Below are 13,067 nucleotides of genomic sequence, written 5' to 3' on the forward strand. Positions count from 1 at the left end.
GAGTTCAAAGATAATTTACAGTTGGAGAAAACTAAGTTTCCATTAAATATAAAATTCTTGTCGATTTCAAATTCACCCCAAAACCCAGACCTAAACTACAAAACTACTAAATTACAAAAAAAATATATATATATATATATATATATATATATAGAATCACACAATACCAACGTCATCTATAAAACAATGTGCAATAACTGTCCAGAATTGTAAATCGGAAGATAATTGGAAATCAGATTCACCGAACATAATAAAAATCCTCCCACGTTTACCACCATTACAACTCCAAAAATCACTGTATATCTATACAAAACACCGTAATTTTAAACAAAGAACCACACATCAAGAAGAGCAAAATAAGAGAAGCTATTTTAATCGAACAATATCGCCCTAACGTAAACAAATACCCCGTGGTACCAAGATACCTTTATCAAGCTGTTAAGCAATCTTCAGTCATGTGACTTCTTTGTTCCATACTCTCTCTACATATTCCTGTTTGTGTAAACTACTTCTTTCTCACTTCTAATGTCAAAGCCTGGATGTTTGATACTTTTACCTCCTTAACAAGAGCGGCCTTGCTTTGCGTGCCTTACCTCGACGTCATAACCTCTGCAATCATATTAATAATCCTCCAATGTTTATTTTAATCGTTAGGCCTCTAAACTAAAAACAAATATATGTGTTCATATATGTAAATATATTTTATTTTGCATAATTGTAACATTGGTTTCATAAAAATCTCCCATGAGTGGGGCGAAGGGGAATACTAAATATCCCTGAACACCCTAGTTGAGGAAAGTTTCTTTCCCTTTAAAATTAAATATCTGCCACGAATAAAATAAAATAAAATACTACTTTGTACCTGATGATGACATAAGCTTGTAGAAATGTACATTTGTAATAAAGTTTCTTTCACTACCCATTCAAGCCGCCTCCAAACTTTATTAGCTGGAGATTGGTTTCATTAATGCCTCCTTTAAAAAGTGTGCAAACATTTATTCTATTAACAATAAATTCAGTAGATTGTATGGAAATTATATTAAAAAGTAGCCCTTCTGGCCACAAATATTGACAATACAGAAATGCCATGATTTCTAAAGTAGCTATATAATAGATCCACAACTGCGCAAATTCCACTGCATTAAAATTATGTTGCATTTATAGAAAACATGCATTAAAAACACTTCTACTAGTTCACTGAAAATGTTGTAAATGAACAAGGAAAATGTTTGACAAGTACTGTATACATTTTTTGTTGATTGAGGAAAATATTTTGAAAAAGTCTTATCTAACGACAGGAGAGGGCGAATACTCATTTAAGCGCTGTGCATGTTAGTTCTTGTAGGTTCGAATTGTTAGTGTTAGATATTAAGCTTAATTTATGGGAATTAGAATAGCGTTAGTGAAATAACTAATTTAGCGATAAGCCCCTTCAATAAAATTTTTATGTATATATATTTGCTACCTAAAACTTAATATATTCGTTAAGTGGATATGGCTTCTACTAAGTTGCTCAATGATCGGTTGGCCCTTGTTACTGGAGGAGGTAGTGGAATTGGCAGAGCAGTGTGCCAAGCTCTTGCTCGTGAAGGGGCAAAAATTGTAGTAGCTGACATAAACGAAAATGCAGCAAGATCAACTTTACAGTCACTTCCTCAAGGTCAGTTTTGTGCATACATCTAAGAACATAAAGATAATAATTTATAAAAATTATTTATAATTTTAACGTTCATCAAAATTTTGATTTTCGGACTCCCATCACTCTGCTAGTGCTAGGTTTGTAGACTACTACTACTAGTTGTAACTTGTAGTTGTACTTGTTCACTCTGTCGTATAAAACTAAGTATAATGTAAATACAGGCCTCCCAGCGGCCCTTAAAAACCAGTAAAACCTGTTTTTCACAAGTTTAACTGTTAAAACTTGTATAATTGTTCAAAGTTTAGTGCTTCAGCCTATAAAAAATGTACTGAGGTGATCGAGTAATTAAATAATATTTTTAATGCTCCCCATCCTCCAGTATTTGTTGTTTTCCTAGCCCTAGGTAGTTGTCAATTATCCTAAATGGTTGCATAAATCAGTAAGGAAAGATCTCAAAGACATTTCTCATAATATCTCTTAATATGAGCATTACCCTCACCCCCCACTTTTGCACTTAACGCAGATACTGAGATAGCCCTCGTGAATCATTGCGCGAAATTCAAAACAAACCAATCAAACAAATATTCTTGCACCTATGCCTTTGTAAAATGTGCTTTTTGGAAAGGGAGGGGAATGGAGAAAATCATTTTGGGAATCAATAGTAATTTAGTATACAAATTATAAAACAAATATATATTTACATATATATATATATATATATATATAAGTTGTAGTTATGTGTACTAAGCCTAAGGATTATTTTAAAATACTGTCAAAGTAACTTATTAAAAACAGAATGATCAAATTGTTTGTAGCCTAGCTACAGCTAGGTAAAGACACTTTGAAGATCATATTATATACTGTTGTACACAAGTGTTTGTGGACTTTGACAATATTTCACTATCTGCATATAATGAATCAACATATGTTATACTAACATTTAAAAACTTTTAGTATATTGATAACTGACATTTTTGTAAGTTGTGCATAAATCACTAATGAGAGATTGATAATTCAAATAACATATGTTTGATGATAAGTTAAATGCTAATCTAAAAGGAACTCTTCTTATTGCACAAACTGCAATTCACATGATTTAATGCTGTTCATTTTTCTCATTTTATCAAGAATGGAAATATATGTATTGCTTAATATTAAAAATCTCTTTACTTTATTGAATTTTAGGGGAAGAAAATTCATATATCATGGAGATAGTGGATGTAAGCCAGTCTCAAAGTGTGAATAATTTATTTACATCCATCAACCAGAGGCTTTGTCAAGTACCTGACATTGTTGTAAATAGTGCAGGAATTACTCATGATGGATTAATGAATGAAATGACAGAGCAAATGTTTGATGATGTGTTAAATGTTAATCTAAAAGGTACCTTTCTCATCACACAAGCTGCTTGTCGATTGATGATTGCACACAAAATAAAGATTGGTTCAATAATCAACATTTCCAGCATCATTGGAAAAGTTGGAAACATTGGCCAGTGTAATTATGCAGCATCCAAAGCTGGTGTTGTTGGGTTAACTAAGAGTGTTGCAAAAGAGATGGCCAAATATGGAATTAGGTGCAATGCCATAATGCCAGGCTTTATTGATACTCCCATGGTTGTGACTGTTCCAGAAAAGGTAATGACTCACTTCAAAAAGTTGACACCAATGGGAAAATTTGGAAAACCCGATGATGTTGCAGAAGCTTCTTTATTTTTAGCATCTAGCAAAAGTAACTACATAACAGGCGAGGTAATAGAAGTCACTGGGGGCCTTTTCATGTAGCAAAAGTTTCAGTATGGTAATCACGTGCATGTAATAATCTGATTATGTAGCTTCAATATTTTTTTCCCATGCAATCCCACAGTTCCTGAAAGATACATTATTATGAATGTAGAAACTACCTGTCTACAGTGTTTGTAAAATAATCTGTAAGATAGCACTTTACATAAAGATGTACTAGATGATCCGAAACTTAAGCATTTTAGAATGTAATTAAAAAAAACTTTTGTTTCACTTGTTAAAGTTTCAACATGAAACTTTTACCATCTGCCAGTAAAATATGAGATTAAAAATAATGTTATCTTGTAATATGCAATAAAACAGTATTGTGAGCTGTGACTAAAACTTACATTTTTCACTAATCTGTTTATAGGACCATTATATCTCGTGCAGTAATTAGTGTTTGAATATATATATATATGAAGTGTTTTAATATAAATTGCATGTATATATTTTTTTAATAACCAGAATTGCACATACAGTTTACATGCATCACTTTTATACTATGTTTGTGAATACTGAACATACAGCTTTTATGTCTATCATTATAGGATAGTATAATATGTTATTTTTATCCCTTTATATCTGTCTATCTTGGTATTGGTACATTAAAGTATTCTGAAAATCTTGGGGACACATTGTCCTTCTTCTGTGGAAAATAAAATATTATTCAAATGAAATGTCCATACTTCCACTTCCTGTCTGATTTTCATGTTTAAGTTTTACCTATTTTATAATTTGATTTCTCTTTAAAATATAACTATGAATCAGAATTGTAACATATGTGTCACATATGTTCCCATGGTTTCTACATGAATTGTACATTTATCAATAAAGTAAACTTTTCTTTAAGTTGCTAGAAATATTACTTTTTTCTTCCTTGAATAATGGAAACTGACTTTGTACTTTTTTAAATGTTTTTTCTAAAATATTAAATTTGGTTTACTTTATCTCAGTAGTGGATACAGAGGGTTGAGTATATTATATTAAAACAATCTGGAGCTTCACTATGTTGTTACATTCTATGTTGCCATGTCCAATCTTATTCAATCTCATAGTTATGCATTTTTCTAATAGCCCTGCAGCATAGTTTTCATTGCAAAAGACACTATAATATGGCTGTCATGTTCAAAGCATACTACTGCTCCCTGCTAACTATCCATAATTCATTTAATGTACAAGGACTGTGGTTTCCCAGTGCCCATTTCAACAGACTGATTGCACAGGAAGCCATACACACTGCATCCGATAGCTTGAATGGTATGTCTTCATATGGAATAGCACAAATATATTTCATTCTCCAGTTGCTTGAGGTTTATGATGGTTAAACAAGGGGTATGAATGGAAATTTTCCTTAATTAACCTGTATCCTCTTGGCCTTGTTACCATACAAAGCCACTATTTTTGTGTGGCACAAAGGGTCCAGAACATTGAAAGAAAGTAAGCAGAACTCATCTTGAAACTTTGTATCCAATAATGATCATAAACTCCTTCTAAAATGTTCTATGACATTCTATATACTACTTTAAACATTTTTTTCATCAATTGACTGGTATGAAATGGCACAGGACTTCTTACGTTATCAAGGTACAAATATATTTTGTTGAGTGTCAACCAGTGTTCTCTCTAATTTTTCAATTCATGTGTGGAATGTGCAGATGTGTGCTACCAGTTTTTGTTTTTTTTTTTGGGGGGGGGGGTATTTTTAAACCATTGACCCTGTTTGATCATTAGGCCACTTTGCAATGCTACTTGTTGGTTATTTGGGCTTTTGGTCTATCGACTGCCAAGATCATCAAGGCTGTCAATGTGTTGAGACTCCTCACCATTACTGAGGATGCGTGCAGCACGTGATTGGTTGTTGTGCAGCTGCACAGCTTAGAGGTAACACTGGTGTCAACACTTACACACTACTGTCATTTTTCCTCATCTAGGTATTGTTTGTATAGCTTTTACAGGTGGTCTTCCTTTCCTGAATATTTCATGGAAACAACTTATGTACATGTGACTTTTCCAAATGGGAATCCCTCCTTATTATATTAAATACTGTTGCCTGGGGCATATGGGCAATTATTTGCCACTGATCTTTATGTTTGTGGATTCTCACCTGTTTCAAGATGCTGCACTTTGCTTACTATAGCTGTTGGTAAGATTTTATTGCAGGTCTCTTTCTAGATGGTCCTGGAGCCCCAAGTTGAACCATATTCTTTTGTTTTCCAATGCCTTTAAGTACAACGGATGCCCCTGCTTTGGAATTTCTAAATCCACAATTTAAACATATATTAATGATCTGTGTTTATGAATATTTTTTATCAAAAAGAGCTGTTCCTAAAAGCAATAAGGCTTTGGTGTTGTCACGCTATATTTGAAATGCTAAAAAATGTCCAAATGTAGTTCTGTTACATGCAGTTCCAAAGATAATTTATATCATCTGTAGTTTTTATGCACCTTGCTAACTGATGTATTCAAAATAATTTTCCTATAACATACTAAACTCTTAATTTGTTATAACATAAATCTGTTAAAACATTTTATAACCATTGTCAAATGCAATGAAATACCTGTGATGTTGTTGAATATAGATGTCTGTATAACAAAGTTTGATCTAGAAATCTAGCACACAACTGATAAAATTGAAAAAAAAAACAATTTTCTCCTGTCTATTATGAAAAAAAAGTTCAATTTATAAATGCTATGTTGTTCTAGGTATTGTTGGGTGCTAGGTAAATTAATAAAGAAATACAGAACACAAAGTGTCATACATCTGTCCCATTGTTGATTTTGTATACCAACATACATATAGTGAGTTTTGAACATATTTAATGGGAAATAGGCCTACTTAAAGTAAATAATACACTATGTAAAAAAATTGCATTTGCTATATTTAAATGTATGTACAAGTTTATAAAAATAGACACTGTTGATTGTTAGACAATTATGACATAGTTGTTACACATCCATATTGATTTATAAAGGTGACGTATAGTTTTCAAAATTCGTTCAACACCCTTTAAGGAAAATGGTGTGACTTGATTTTCTGTTAAGAGAAAGCCTTCCTAAACATTTCCATGTACAGGGTGGTGCAAAAGTCATATGTCATAAGTATTTTGAATAACAAAAAGAAAAAGTAATTGCATTTTTTTTATTCAAATTCCCTATGGGGGACAAATTTTTCTGCTTCTCTGTATGTTGTAAATCAAAGTGTGATATCAGTTGTTTTTATTTCTGTGATACTTTGTTTCAGGGCACTATACACTCCCAGCCAAGATGTGTTGATGCAAAATCAGAAATACCACTCATTTTTATATTAGTTATGACTTAAACACCTTATAGATTTCAAAATTTTCAGCACTAAATTTTCCAATACTATTTTTCACATATGAAGAGTTAGACACCTATATTATCAACCAGTAAAAAAACTGCTAATAAAATATTGTATGCAAATCTATTTTCACCTCACAACTTCATAGGAGACCTTAAAAAATATAGGCAAATTGTTATTTACTATAATTCTCATGGCCTGGTGGTTAGGGCACTCTACTTGTAATCTAAGGGTCATAGGTTTGAATCCCCATTGCCAAAGATACTTCCCTTTCAGCTGTAAGGGCTTTATAATGTGACAGTCAATCCCACTATTTGTTGGTAAAAGAGTAGCCCAAGAGTTGGCAGTGGGTGGTGTTGACTAACTGCCTTCCCTCTATCACTGCTAAATGTTCAAGATAAACATATTCCTTATAGAAAGGAAAGAGTGGCTGTATATAAAAAAAAAAACAGGTTGGCTCACCAAGTGTATAAGGGGTAAAAATGAAAGAAAAGCATCACAAATTTAAATTGACTGATATGATGGGTGATTTAAAAGATCAAGAAAGTTTGTCAAACAGGAAGTTAGGATATCACAAAGGAAGTATGAAAAAAAGGTTGGCTGAAAATGTGAAATTAACAGTTAGGATTTCTTTAGATACATAAAGAGCAAAACAAAATGTTAGGATGGGAGTAGATAGGGCCTTTGAGGGATGATAAAGGAAAGCTTGTATCTGATGATTATGAGATGGCTGGGTTATTAAATTCTGTTTTTTTCTTCAGTTTTTACTAATGAAGATTTATGTAGTATTCCTCATCTTAAACAGTTGATAGATAGAAACAAGGTTATTCAAGATGATTGCATTAATTATGAGCTTGTTAAAAAAAATAATTGTAAGTTTAAAGAATGATAAGGCTTCTGGGCCAGATAGTATTTCCCCAAGGGCTTTGAAAGATGTTAAGGATTGGATATGTGAGCCACTTGCTACTATTTTTTGTAAAATCTTAAATAGTGGGCAGTTGCCAGATGTGGAAGTCACTTGCTACTATTTTTTGTAAAAACCTTAAATAGTGGGAAGTTGCCAGATGTGGAAGTTAGCTAATGTAACTCCTGTTTTCAAGGGAGGTAATAAAAATTGGCTTGTTAGTCTTACATTAGTTGTAGGAAAAGGTTTGGAAAGTCTGATAAAAGAAGCTTTGCAAAATCATCTAACAAATTTTATGATTTTATTGGATAGTCAACATGGTTCCACTAAGGGAAAATCTTGCCTTACAAATTTTTTTTACATTCTTTGAAAAGGTTACTGCTTATGTAGATGAGGGTAAGGATGTAGATTTGGTGTATCTGGATTTTGGAAGAAAAAATTGCCTCTTTAGGTGTGGTGGATAAGGTAGCTAATTGGATAGAAGAGTGGCTGGATAGAAGAAAGCAGAGGGTTGTTATAAATGGAGTTTGGTCAAACTGGATTAATGTCACAAGTGGGGTACCTCAGGGCTCAGTCTTAGGACCATTGTTCTTATTGATTTACATCAGTGAAGGAACAGTCAATAAATTACTTAAATTTGCTTATGATATTAGGGTATTTGGTGTTGCTAGCTGTGATGTGGATGCTGCTGCTTTACAAAAGAATTTAGATCATTTAGTTAGTTGGGTGAATAAATGGTAGGTGGGTTTTAATTATAGTAAATGCAAGATAAAGCATGTGGGTTATCATAATTTGAATTATAAGAATAATTTGGATGGTAATAACCTTAACAGTGTTACAAAAGAATGAGATATTGGTGTAGTGATTGATCAGTCTCTTAAGTCATCCAAGCAGTATCCTGTTGCTAGTGGTAAAGCAAATAGGATTTTAGGTTGTTTCTAGAAGAATATTGAATACAAGTCTAAAGAGATTATAATTTCATTGTATAGGTTATTGGTTAGACCACATTTGGAGTATTGTGTTCAGTCTTGGGCTCCTTACCTTAAGGAGGACATTGAATTGTTGGAAAGAATTCAGAAGATGGTGCCTGGGATGAAAGAGTTTTCATACAAGGAGAGGTTAAGATCTCTGAAATTGTTTTCTCTTTAAAAAAGAAGAATTAGAAGGGATCTGATTGAGGTGTCTAAGATTGTTAAGGGAATTGATAGTAATGATGCATCATCTTTTTTCCTACTTAATAGTGAGAATGATAGAACTAGGGGACACAAATATAAATTTTGGCAAGGTAGGAGTTATCTTTAGCTAAGACTGTTTTATTTTTCTAACAGGTGGTTGGTCTCTAAAACATGTTGCCTTCGGATATCGTTGGTGGCAGTAAATTTAAGCAAGTTTTATGAGAAAGCTTAATAACTATATATATGAATAATAAGGGCTGGCCTTGAGTTTTTATTTTATTTTTTAGTAGTTTTAGTTTAGTTTAGAGGATGGGACAGCCTAGATGGACCAGTAGGTCCCTTGATGTCCCTAACAATTATCTTATGCTATATATATTTAGTGTACTTTGTAGTATTTAGAGTGGATTACAGTGAGTGCAGTAACTTTTCCTAAATGTAGTGAATCAAAGTTAATATTTCACTGCAGAGTACATTTTACAAGTAGAAAGAATTTGAGTATACTGGAATAGACAGCAACTGCCTGTTGTAAAAAAAATGTATAGGATGACATTTTGAAAGTCTTCCATCTTTTGTCTTCAGGTCAGTGTGTGAAAAAAAGAAGAAAATAATGAATGGCAGGAATTTAGTTTAAAAGAAGAGAGAACAACATGAGAGTTGCTGGCTCTTACCAACAGGGGTGTTCAGGAACAATCGTTCTCCTGCAATCCCATGATTATTGATGGAAAGCTGTGAAGGAGGTTGGAGAAGGCATGAGGATCTTGACACTGAAGGACTTCCTTTTCATTGTGTTGACTGTAGTTTAGTTTAGGGAGAGACTAAGGTATATGACCAAAGCATCCAGTTCTAACATGTACTACTTAGTATTTCAGTCTGTTTTAGCCATATTTTATGGTTAAAAGTATCGGTTGTTATGAGAATTAATGAAATATCAAATTTGATTCATATGCTTTTGAGTTGTTTTTGGAAGAAAACCACTGACAGATGGAGGGCCGTTTTCAGGGAGGCTGTCCAAGTCTGAAAATCCAGTTTTATCATTCTAGACTTCTAATCATAGTAATCTTTAAATTTTGAATACAAGGCATTGGGGAAAAATGTAAAGATAATTTTCAAACACCCTGTACAATCCTGTTAAGGGTATATTAAATGATGTATATAACTTTATTCATAACTGTATTTTTTTTACAGATAAAATATCAAACAAAAGTAAATTGCAACACATTTTTATTGTTAAAAAAAAACATTTTACTGAAAGAAAATAACTTCAGTTCTAGAATATTTCAACATAAATGATATCAGTCCTAGTAGTGATAAGGCTCCTACATCCATTCAGTATATTCATGATGTTAAATATGAGATAGTTACTGATGCTGATCTAACATTTTTTTTTCTAAATTGTGTACACAAGAAAACAATGAGAAATGAAGATTTTTGTGAATTTTTTCTTTCATGGTATTTCAATTTTATATAAAATGATATTGAAAAAATAAATTATTCTTTAAACACGCTGCCTAAAATGTAGTTTAACCCATTATTACTAGTACTAGTAAGCTAACTATATATTAGAAAGGTACTTGTATGTTTTATTTTTTACGCCTTTTCCTACATTTGAGTAATTCCATTCTTACAAACAAGAAACTTGGTCAAAACTAAGTTTCTTGTTATTTCTCAACTAAACAGAATAGGATTTGGTAGCTTGTAAAAACCTGCTTTATATTCACTCTCTGTCACCTACTGAATACTTACCCATTTAAGGGAGAAAACCACATACAAGCACTGCTTACATGCCTAACATCTAATGTCTGTGGTTAGTTATTCTTTCTAGCAGTGGGAATTTTTGGAAAGAACGTAAGTAAACTTTGTGTATATCACATTCTGACTATAATACCACAAAATAATGGTCTTTCCTTATTTAACTAACACTTTTTTTTTTTGCTTTTTTCAAAAGTCTAATCACTTAATGCATCATTAATAGCATTATGAAGAGGAAACCTTGTTTGACCATCACAGGTAGCATTCCAATCATCTCTGTTAAGGTTGTATGTCATGACTCCACCAAAACCTTGTTTCCTTGCCCACTTTGCCTAATGAGTAGGGTTGCATTAAAAGAAAGAAAAAGGATATGAAATTACATTTTAAAAATTTTAATACTATCAAAAAATCATACTACAAAACAAAAACGTCATTTGCTAGATTATATACTGAAACATAGTAGAACTGGATGAAAGAGTTAGCTAAATTATATTTCCTGTATTTAACTAAGAGCCTTTTGCAAACATTTTCTTTAAATATTAGTGTTAATAAATGTTATGAAGCTAGCATATGAGGAACATCATTTGGGTTAAAAAGCCTTCAACTTTTGGTCAGCCTCTCAGGAATTTGAGGATTATAGGACTCTAAGCCATTAAAAATGATTGGAATGAGTAGCCACCTTTTTAAGTTCAGTGGTATGGAAACAACAAAACCTGAATGGTTATGAAACATTATAATCTAATATACAGGAAACAGGTACAAGATCAAGAAGGAAGGGATCTGTTCAACATGAGTTTGGGACAGTTCAACATGAAAGAAAAGACCAAGAGATGTGTGAGAGAGAGAATGAAAAAAGAGAGGTGAAAGTAATATACTATCAGTGAGAAACAAAACCTATTTCTAAGTCTACCTCATTGATTATAGTATGTTATAGTATTGTTATGTTTGCATTAACATGAGTCAATTTCTGATATGAATAGGTAAAACCTAAATAAAGTCGATGGACATAAAAAAAAGCAAAGTGTAGGTATAGCATGATTGTAACAAAGTAGAAATAAAAAATTTTACACTTTGGAACTCTGTTATAAGAGTGACAGTCATATCCCACGAGTTTGATAAGAATAGCACAAGAGTTGGTGGTAGCTATTGTTGACTAGCTGTCTTCCTTCTAGTCTACCACAACAAATAGCAAGAGTCTTACAACAAAACCACGAGAAAAGGGTGGACGTGGCTTTGTGATTAGCATGTTAAGTTGCGGAGTGGAAGGTTTGGGCCGCAATATGCAGTCATCTTGCTATTTGGTTAAGATTAGTTGTTTAGGTGGAATTAACCGCCACTGGTTCTTCTCCCCTTTAATCAGCAGTTATAAATTGGAGTAAACCATGTCCAAATTTTGGGAGTCTCTAATCTATTCAGGCCTGCTAGTTAGGGCACTCGACTCGCAATCTGAGGGTCGCAGATTCGAATCCCTGTTACTGAACATGTGACTGTTAGTCCCATTAGTCGTTGGAAAGAGAGTAGCCCAAGAGTTGGCGGTGGGTGGTGTTGACTAACTGCTTTCCCTCTAATCTATCACTGCTAGCGCATATAGCTTTCGTGTAGCTTTGCGGGAAATTCAAAACCAAACGAAACTGATCTGGCCGTTTGTTCCATATGTCGGAAATACTAACATCCAAATTGAAGAAAAACAGTTCACATAGCAATACTCTGCTTTCAACCATTAACTACAAAGCCTTCGTTATTATAGAATAAACTATGAAGAAGACAAACATAAAAAACGAACCAAGTATTGTAAAAATAACTTCAATAAACGATCCAATTGGATACAGTATCTTATATACCACAAGTTATTCTTTTAGAAAAATTTTAATACTTTGATCGACAGAATATTTATCTTGAAATAAATACATTTTGAGTTTATTTCTTAGACAGGTGTTGACCAGCATAAAATACTGTAACCAAATTAAATAATTGTATTAAGATGTAAACATTGCGAGTTCATTAATTCATTGTAAATCGAAGTAACCAACCCCCCTCGCACACACAAAGGGCTAACCTTTAAAGTGACGCTTTTCTCACTTTCGTATGCTATCCACTCATAGCCTTTGAAAGCGTATGGTACGAAGCTGAACTCGTCAAAAACTGTTTGGGCTCCTCCTTTTAAAAAGCTGCAGACCTGTGGGAATACAAAAAGGTATATTAGGAACTCAATAAGACATCGTCAAGGTTTAAAGACCATTATTATAAACTACACAAACATCATATTTATTCATAATGTTAGAAAAACACGTAGGTTCAAGAAGTCTTGACAGAAATGAATAAAAACCATATAACCCGAACTCTTTAGAAAGGTGGACCTTTCTTCTTCAGGGGTAAACTGGGAATCAATATTTATAATATACATAAGTACATATTATATTAGTTATTATACACTACGTAGTATCAGTACGACATCGTTAAGACTATAACACCGCTGTCATAAACTACATAAATATCT

General features: G+C 32.7%; 2 protein-coding genes across 7 annotated transcripts in view; one reads left to right on the forward strand and one right to left on the reverse strand.

Annotated features, from left to right (window-relative positions):
• Nucleotides 1-834: 834 nt before the first annotated feature.
• LOC106469791 (estradiol 17-beta-dehydrogenase 8-like) lies at nt 835-9,982 on the forward strand. 2 transcript variants are annotated; one of them, XM_022398357.1, is made up of 3 exons: nt 835-1,660; nt 2,825-3,390; nt 9,401-9,982. In XM_022398357.1, the coding sequence occupies exons 1-3, from the start codon at nt 1,495-1,497 to the stop codon at nt 9,410-9,412; spliced, it is 744 nt and encodes a 247-aa protein (XP_022254065.1). In that variant the 5' UTR covers nt 835-1,494; the 3' UTR covers nt 9,413-9,982. The 2 variants fall into 2 exon arrangements, with proteins under 2 accessions (XP_022254065.1, XP_013785755.1); XM_013930301.2 differs by lacking the exon at nt 9,401-9,982 and having other exon boundaries at nt 1,060-1,660; nt 2,825-6,322.
• A 70-nt stretch (nt 9,983-10,052) lies between these two features.
• The window catches only part of LOC106469790 (acidic mammalian chitinase-like), a 47,515-nt gene continuing 44,500 nt past the window's right edge, over nt 10,053-13,067 (reverse strand). For all 5 annotated transcript variants that reach the window (XM_013930300.2, XM_022398353.1, XM_022398354.1 and 2 more), the window contains 2 exons: nt 12,627-12,746; nt 10,053-10,902 (listed from right to left, as the gene is read on the reverse strand). In XM_013930300.2, coding sequence (XP_013785754.2) covers nt 10,768-10,902; nt 12,627-12,746 — 255 coding nt within the window. In that variant the 3' untranslated portion in view covers nt 10,053-10,767. The remainder of the gene's footprint in view (nt 10,903-12,626; nt 12,747-13,067) is intronic.

The sequence above is a fragment of the Limulus polyphemus genome, unplaced genomic scaffold (genome assembly GCF_000517525.1).
Source record: "Limulus polyphemus unplaced genomic scaffold, Limulus_polyphemus-2.1.2 Scaffold3659, whole genome shotgun sequence".
Lineage (NCBI taxonomy): Eukaryota > Metazoa > Arthropoda > Merostomata > Xiphosura > Limulidae > Limulus > Limulus polyphemus.